This window comes from Myotis nattereri (assembly GCF_964212035.1).
Source record: "Myotis nattereri genome assembly, chromosome: 17".
Lineage (NCBI taxonomy): Eukaryota > Metazoa > Chordata > Mammalia > Chiroptera > Vespertilionidae > Myotis > Myotis nattereri.
The window spans coordinates 25,288,132-25,297,405 of NC_138092.1; the positions used below are offsets into that span (position 1 = coordinate 25,288,132).

The 9,274-nt window shown below is 36.6% G+C and overlaps 1 protein-coding gene across 1 annotated transcript in view; it reads right to left on the reverse strand.

The window, feature by feature from the left end:
* Window positions 1-8,634, reverse strand: part of TAF2 (TATA-box binding protein associated factor 2) — a 56,238-nt gene extending 47,604 nt beyond the window's left edge. Inside the window, exons 1-3 of the mRNA XM_081110999.1 lie at window positions 8,498-8,634; window positions 6,810-7,041; window positions 3,430-3,614 (exon numbers count right to left, since the gene is read on the reverse strand). Coding sequence (XP_080967125.1) covers window positions 3,430-3,614; window positions 6,810-7,041; window positions 8,498-8,550 — 470 coding nt within the window. The 5' untranslated portion in view covers window positions 8,551-8,634. The remainder of the gene's footprint in view (window positions 1-3,429; window positions 3,615-6,809; window positions 7,042-8,497) is intronic.
* Window positions 8,635-9,274: the final 640 nt, after the last annotated feature.

A 9,274-nucleotide genomic window follows, 5' to 3' on the forward strand; every position in this document is an offset into this window, starting at 1 on the left:
ATCAATGATGAGAGAGAATCACTGATTGGCTGCTTCCTGCATGCCCCCTACTGGAGACTGAGCCTGCAACCCAGGCATGTGCCCTTGACCAGAATCAAAACCAGGACCCTTTAGTCCGCAGGCCAACACTCTATCCACTGAGCCAAACCAGCAAGGGCAGTGGTCGGCAAACTACGGCTCGTGAGCCATATGCAGTTCTTTGGCTCCTTGAGTGTGACCACAAAGTTTCAATCGCACTGTATGTGCGCACCCACACGTGGTATTTTGTGGAAGAGCCACACTCAAGGGGCCGCAATTTGCCGACCACTGAGCTAGGGCAAACCCCTTTATAGAGATGAGAAAATTTAGGTCCAGATAGGGTAAAATGATTGACCTTGACACACAAAACTTCTAAATTTAAAACTTTTCAAAGAATGAAACAGAGAAGGGAGAGAGGTAAAGAGAATACAAAAGGAAAGAAAATAAAGTTCTCTTTTCCTTTTTTCTTACAAAATAATTTCTGAAAATATAAATGAATTTTGAATAGTGCTAAGAAAAATCTCTCACTAGTTATTCACAAAATAACTTAAATGATTTTTAACTGCATAAGCAGAAAAGACTTTCAAAAAATAAGTAAGATATTCCCTCTTCTGTAATAATTTCAAGATTATGTGCCTATAGAATAAAACAAAATATTTAAAGCCAGAAAAAAAATCTGCCATTTTCAAGAATTAAACATCTATAAGTGCACTGAAGTTAAATGAGAAATTTAGGACACTTTTATTTCCTTCTTTGCCTTTCCTTCATCTTAAATTTTTGTCAAATAATTATACATTTTAAGATTTACTTTTTTCTCTTAAAGAATTACTTTTTTCTCTTAAAGACATTTGCATTTTGTTTCATAATCATGTTCCAAAAAATGATTTAAACATTAACTGTTCTTTTTTTTTTTTTTTTGACATTAACTATTCTTTACTGGCTTAATTATTTACCAATGGTAGTAAATAGGCATTAACTATTCTTTAATAATTAATGGTTGTTCCTTTTGTACCCTCTTCCATTTTTGGTTTCTTCCTTTAGACTCATCTCAATTGACTGATGGACCTTTGGGGGCATTGTTTGTCAGGCTGATTATGTGAGTTCTTACATGTCGAGAAGGTCTTTCTCTTAACCCATCTATACTAATAAAAGGGTTATATGCTAATTAGACCGGACATCTTCCAGACATCCATCCGAACAGAGCCACAGTGGCAGGGGCCAAGGCAGAGGTGGTTAGGGGTGACCAGGCTGACAGGGGAGGGCAGTTAGGGGTGACCAGGCTGGCAGGGGAGGGAAGTTAGGGGCAACCAGAACAGCAGGGGAGGGCGGTTAGGGGCAACCAGGCCAGCAGGCATAGGCGGTTAAGGGTGACCAGGCCAGCAGGCAGAGGTGGTTAAGAGCAACCAGGCAGGTAGGGGAGCAGTTAGGGGCGGTCAGGCAGGCAGGCAGGTGAGTGGTTAGGAACCAGCGGTCCGGGATTGTGAGAGGGGTCCCAGAATAGAGAGGGTGCAGGCCGGGCTGAGGGACCACCCCCCACCTCCAATGCACGAATTTCGTGCACCGGCCTCTAGTATATGAATAGTATGGTAACTATGTACAGAATTCTTTGTAATTATTGCTCCTAAAAATTCAATAGGCATTGCTTCATTGTAGAATTTAGTTACATAAATAAAGTTTGGGAAAAGTCCACTTTTTTCTTTGTGTGTAACTTGTTTCCTTCCTATTTAGATATTGAAATGTTTTTCCTTTATCCTTGAAACTTGAGATTTCATAAAGATGTACAGTCCCTTTATATTCATTTTATCCCTTAAATCTGATGGCTTGCAGTTTCCTTCATGTCAGAGAAATGTTCTTCTATTATTTTTTTGATTTTAAAAGTAGATTACAGAAAATAGTTAAACAAAATCTTTAACTAGAATCTTTAAAAAAAAATTTCGTTCGGTTTTATTGAGATAGAACTGACATACAGCACTGTATAAGTTTAAAGTGTATAGCATAATGACTTGATTTACATAATTCCAAAATGATTATCACAATAACTTTAGTTAAAATTTATTACCTGGTAGATAGGGTTACAAGAAAAAAAAAAGAGAGAGAGAGAAAAGTTATTTTCCTTGTGATAAGAACTTTTAATATTTACTACCTTCACAACTTTCAAGTACACATTACATCCTCAATACTTACTTATCTTATAACAGAAAGTTTATACCTTTTAACCACCTTTATCCAATGCCCCCACTTCCCACCCCACCACTGATAACCACAAGCTTGATGTCTTTTTCCATAAGTTTTATTTTGTTATAGATTCCACATCTAAGTGAAATTATACAGCCTTTGTCTTTCTCTGGCTTAACTAGAAACTTTAAATGAGTATATAAAATGTTCATTAGTGGTTGGCTCATAATGGGCTCAGTAAATATATGTAGAGTGAGTAATGAATGAATGAATCTTTTTGCTCCTTCTCTTTTTGTGCTCATCTTCTTCCTGTTAAACAAATGTTGTATCACTTATATTCTCTGTCTCTTATGTTTTCCCTCATCTCTCTAGCCTTTTCCTCTGATATCTAATAGAAATTTTCAAGCTAGTTTTCGAATATCATTTGGTTTTATGCTATTCATGGCTTATACTTTCTACATTTTTAATAGTGATTTTTCATATAAAAGGAATTTTTATAATTGAAATGTCATACATTCTTTTCTCATACATGCAATAAAAATTGTAGAAACTGCCCAGCTCCCAGCTCAGTGGTTGAGCATCGACCTATGAACCAGGAGGTCAGGGTTCGATTCCTGATCAGGGCACATGCCCGGGTTGCAGGCTTGATCCCCAGTGTGGGGCATGTAGGAGGCAGCTGATCAATGATATTCTCTCATCATTGAGGTTTCTATCTCTCTATTCCTTTCCTTTCCTCTTTGAAATCAATAAATATATATTTTTGCCCTAGCCAGCTTGGCTCAGTGGATATAGCGTCAACCTGAGGACTGAAGGGTCTCGGGTTTGATTCCGGTCAAGGGTATACGCCTGGGTTGCAAGCTTGATCCCCAGTAGGGGGAGTGCAGGAGGCAGCCAATCAATGATTCTCTCATCATTGATGTTTCTATCTCTCTCTCCCTCTCCCTTCCTCTCTGAAATCAAGAAAAATATATTTAAAAATAAATAAATAATTATTTTTAACAATTGTAGAAACTAAAAAAATATATGTAAAACATTATTATCAGTTAATTCTGGATGAAAACAGTATGAGTCTTTTGGGTTATTCTAAAAGTTTTCTTTATGCTTTTTTATGTTAATTTTAAAAACACTAGATTTTTCTACAAAGCCAATCATGTCTAAATTAAAGAAAAAATACAGAACACATCTTAAAATTGATCATATAATAAATAACTATTTCAAATTTAAAGAAATACCAACCTAAAAATGCTCATAGAAGCATAAGCAGCCACTTCAACATAAGCCTCATCGATGAATACAGTCTTAAAGCAGGAGTATGGGTATCGACATGTAAGAATTTCTTCATAAAATTCAAAAACTTCATGAAGATATGATGTGGTATGTTTAAGCAATGGAAGAAGTTGGGGTAAACAAAAATGAGTGACCTGAAAATAAAAGCAAGAAAGAATATCCTAAATAAGCTAATTTTATATTTTAAATTTCCTAAATATGTCAATTGTAGATAAACTAGAGGCCTGGTGCACAAATTTGTGCATGGAGTGGGGGGGGGGGGGGGGGGGAGACTGTGGGAGGTTGGCCAGCTGGGGGAAAGGGACTGCGGGAGGTTGGCTGCTGGCCCCAAGGAGGGAGCTGGCCCTTGGCCCCTCTGGGAAAGGGGCCGCGTCCGTCGTCACCCACCCCTGCTTCCCTGTCCCAGTCCAGCCTGAAGACCCCAACAGGTTGGGAGAGGAGGCAATGGTTGCCAGGCGTGGAAGGAACAGATGCTAGACACTGATGTCACCACCGGTGCCCTGCCACCGTGTGGTTCCCTGCCTCCCCCTCTCCTTCTTCCCTCGCAACTGTGCCACTGTGGCAAGCAGGCAGCCCCCAGGGAAGAAAGAGGACAGAGGACGGGAGCGAGACAAACCCTTGTGTCGAGGGCTGACTTTCAATAGATTGCAGCGAGGGAGCTGCTCTGCTATGTATGAAATCCTGACCCAGAAGTACGTCTCTACGAATGGTTTAGCACCAGGGGCCAATGGGGGCTGGCCAGCCAGGGGGAGGGGCCGTGGGAGGTTGGCTGTGGGAGCGCACTGACCACCAGGGGGCAGCTCCTGTGCTGAGCGTCTGCCCCCTGGTGGTCAGTGCATGTCATAGCGACTGGTCGACCAGTTGTTTTGGTCGTTCATTTGTAACAGTCACTTAGGCTTTTATATATATATAGATGTTCATACAGGTCCTTTTTTCTTTTTTACAAATTCATGGTACTGAAAGAAAATGCTTGTGTGAAATTAGAGATTACTTTTACTATATGTATAAAATATTTATTGTACTTAAAAATCAAATTCATGATGGATTATAAGTCTATAAAATGCTTAGAACGAATGAAAATAAAACTTTGTTTTTAAATTAAGTAAAAAATTCTCCTGCATACAAAACAAAAAAGATATGCATTTCAAAGACTTACAGATCTACCAGTAATTCAGAAATACCTAACCCAGTCAACACTGGACATGTCATAGTATTATCTTAATAATTAATAGTCAATGTTAATCATACTATCTTTACTGCCCATAGAATGTCCTCCTCGACTATCTCAACTACATATTGAAAGCTGCAGGGAGCTTATTGCTTGCTAGGAAATAAGAAATGCCTGCAATAGAAATTCTGTTTTCCTTATTAGGCTACATCACACCTTGGACATGACACACAAATATCACATTCCATCTTGTCTCAATTTATGATTCTGTGCCAAATGAATGGCATCAACAGTGACAGAGATCACCCTTGATAGAATGAGCTGGCAATGTTTCAGGCAGGAGACTGAATATAAGCTAATCTTTTTGAATTGGACAAAAGTCTGATAGGTAAGGAGAGGAAAAGAGGACATTCCAGACAGTGTCAGAAATAGGGTATGATTAGGAAAATCTAAGTAAACTATCTATATTGAATAAAACAAACACAAATAGGAATGTATTAGAAAAAAGCTAGAAATGAATATTAAGGTCAAATTTTAGAAGATCTTGAAAGCCATGCTAACAAGTTCTGATTATTGCAGGAATGTGGAGGTAAAGAAAGTTTCAACGTGTGATAAAAATTATTCTTCTGATAGCATTATAAAAAAATAGAGTAGAGACTACCATAATAATGAGGGATGAATATCCATATATTATTAATGGACAGGGCCCAAAATGCATCCTGATCAACACTCCTATTGGTACACAAACAAAAAAAAATACTACTCACCAAAAAAAGAATTCACTTTCAGACAAATCTACATGATAGCAAAGCTACTGATATTGAGGCAAAAATTAAAACTATTTGAGCCTAGCTGGTATGGCTCAGTGGTTGAGCATCAACCCTTGAACCAGGAGGTCAGGGTTCGATTCCTAGTAGGGGGCATGCAGGAGGCAGCCGATCAATGATTCTCTCTCATCATTGATGTTTCTCTCCCCCTTTCCCTTCCTCTCTCTGAAATCAATAACACACACACACACACACACACACACACACACACAAACTATTTGAGATAAAAAGACTAAGACGTGAGCTCTAAGTATTTGAGAAAAATACCTGACTGTCATTTTCCTTTCTCTCATCCAATGGCTCAGCGTGAGAAAAAATTCTTCCAAAATACAAAGTAGGTACTAATCAAATGTTGATTTTAAAGTTGATCATTTACCAACGATAATAAAATTCATTGCCAATCTAATCAGCAAATACGCTTTTAAGAGACATTGTCAAGACAGTTTTTAAAAGTAAAACTATTCCCAAAATATTTTGAATATTTTCCATGAGTGATTTCAAAAATCCTGTGAATTTCAGAAAAGCAAACAAGAGCAGAGCAAGGAGCTAACAGTCTAATTCTAATTGCCCCCATTTTTGCTCACATAACTCAAGAAATGCTATTGAGATATACATGGTCACAGTATAAGCCTTATATTAAAAATAATAACTAAAATTAAAAACATAAAGAACTAATAGATTTTGGATTTTGGTAAATAATAGGTTCATTCAAATGTTACTTTAAAAGTGTACTGTAGCCAGAGGATCAACAGCCAGTGAATTACTTTCTAACTACAAGCAGTCTCATGCTTGGGGAGACCTAAAAGCACTATTTGGCCTCTCAATTGACAAATGATTTGTTACAAAATATGGGATGGGGGAAAACTGGAAGAAGCCTTCATGAGTTTGTTGAGCAGAATTCTAACCCTGTCTCATCCTTTTCTCTTTTCCTCTGTATACTGAAGTGAGAACCAAATCTTGCTCTTTAATTTTGAATTGCAATTTTTCAGGTCCAGAGATGTTTATAACATGCATAAACATATGCCAAACAAAAAGATGACATTATTAATGCGCATAATTAGTTACCAAAATTAGCCTATATACTCTAATCAATATATAATTGAAGCTCTTTTGAATGTGAAGACCTCTGTTGGAAAAAATCTGAAACTTTATTATGACAATATTTTGAAAGGAATTCACATCATTAAATATATATCAGACAAGTAAACCTTTTCTCTAGAATGATATTCTTGACAGTTAAAAGAAGAGTTAAGAAAAACTTAATATTTCATTTATATCCTTCTTTTTCTCAAGAGTGAAAGGGCAAAAGGGGAGAAAGGAGCAAGAAGCCATACCTCATGCATATATGGATCTACAAGTATTTCAAAAGGTCCAATGGCCAAGGCGATATTTGATGCAGCTGTTGGAATGGTAAGCATGTAATGGAAGGTCTTCTTCCTCATATCATGGGTATACACTGTCTCCACCAAATCACCATTGGAAACAGCCACCATCGCAGCATCTACTGTAAATTCTAATTTCCATGTACATAATTCAGAGTATGAGTCAACACATGGGAACCAAAATCTAGAAAAAAGATCAACAATATAAGAAATATGTTGAAAGTGTAACCAAAATTGCTTTACCCACGTATAAATTACTTTTACAATTCATAGAATAACTACAATAAGCAACTGTAGCTATTTGAATACTGAAGTTTTTTTTTACTGTGTAATGTGGAAGAATTTTATTAAAGACAGAAACTTGTCTCCAAATATTATCTGCCAATATTAAGTAAATGTATCTTGTGGTACCTTCAGTTTAAACCCTAATAAGAGGTAAGCAATTCTCAGTTTGCAATTTTAAAAATGAAAATAAATTTCGTTTGTATATTCATATAAGTTAGTTTTGATGTAGCACTCATTTCCAGAAACTAAAAATACTGATAATAAATTTTTAAAAATACAATTAATATTCAGAATCTATTTCACAAGTTAGAAAATCGCTTTTGTGGAGTATGTGATGCACTGTATAAATTCAAACAGGGCTGGTAAAGCCATACATAAATTTCTAGATGACTTTCTATCAATTCAGGTCAGGTTTTATTATGTGCCAGGGTCTATAAGTAGCACTGAAACACAAAGAAATATAAGATATCATCCCTGGTTTTGAGGAGTTAATAACCTCAGAAGAAAATGCATACCATAAACTAGTATTTCAACAACATGTAGTGAACTACAGAACTACAATTACAATTACACACAATCAAACTAAATCTCACTATCATAGTGTTCAACAAAAAAAGCCAGATATAAAGAACATAATGCATATGCTTCCATGTATATCAAGTTCAAAAACAGGTGTAATTAATCGTGGTATTTTAGAAATCAGAACAGTGATTACCCTTCGGCAGGAGAATTTCAGGTAGGGAAGCAGTGAATGGAAATGGGTGGGAAAGAGACTCCGAGATGCTGGTAATGTTCTTTTTCTTGATGTGAGTGTGGATTACATAGGTTTGTTCACCTGGGCAAATTTATTGAACTTTTTATATACAACTTGTGTAATTTTTTGTTTACTTCAATATATAGTTAAAAAATAAAAGACTTTCCAAAACTGTTTTGGTTCAGTGGATAGAGCGTCGGCCTGCGGACTGAAGGGTCCCAGGTTCGATTCCGGTCAAGGGCATGTGCCTGGGTTGCGGGGACATCCCCAGTAGGAGATGTGCGGGAGGCAGCTGATCGATGTTTCTCTCTCATTGATGTTTCTAGCTCTCTGTCTCTCTCCCTTCCTCTCTGTAAAAGATCAATAAAATATATTTTAAAAAAAGTAATAATAAAAAAAATAAAAGACCTGAGATTATTTTAGAACAATATACTTACAAATGAGAGAGAAGACATATTGAGAAGGAATGACTAATAGAACAAGAAAGAGGTAGAAGAGATTGGGGGAATCAAGCTGGTACTTCTCATTTTATTCTAAAAACATGTATTGTATTTACATTGAAAATGAAATTAACTAAAATATATAAGAATGAGTAATCTACCTTGTGGAATTCTGATACCCACAAGAGAAAACATGAGCACCTCTCTCTGCCATACTTCCCTCTACACTGGGTACCACAAAATGAAGACCTCCTTTTGGCTGATCCAAAGAAAAATTGATGTGTATCTTTAGGACCTTTAATTCTGCAACAAATAAATACACACATGCATTGATACATAAATATGTAAATTAGTGGTCTATGTAATAAGAGCAAACTTACACTGAACATAAAAAGGCTCATGAAAAACCACACTCCTTAACCAAGTTCAGGTTTCACCATCTCTCCACCTAGGTTAAATCCATAGCCTGCCTTCACAGGTGTCCTTGGCTCCATTCAATTCTAGTCACTGCTGTGTTCTTGGAAATGTAGCTTTGGCTATGCCATGTCCTCATGTCAACATTCCTGGAAATGCTACACTGCCTAAAGAAAAAAATTCACAACTCCCACATCGGACGCTTAAGTCCTCCTCTTCTAGATCCAATTGAAGACATACTTTTCAGGTTAAATATATGGTGATGGAAGATTTGACTCTGGGTGCTGGGCATACAATGCAACATACAGATGATATATCATAGAACTGTACACTTGAAACCTATGTAATTTTATTAACTAATGTCAGCCTAATAAATTTAATAAAAGTTAAAATACATAGAAACCCCCCGCAAAAATTTAAAAAAAAAAAAATACAAAAAGCAGGCAAAAAAGAAAAAAAAGTTTGTTCTATTATTACATTTCCCCACAGATAGTTAACCATAGTTGACTTTGGGAGTAGATGAA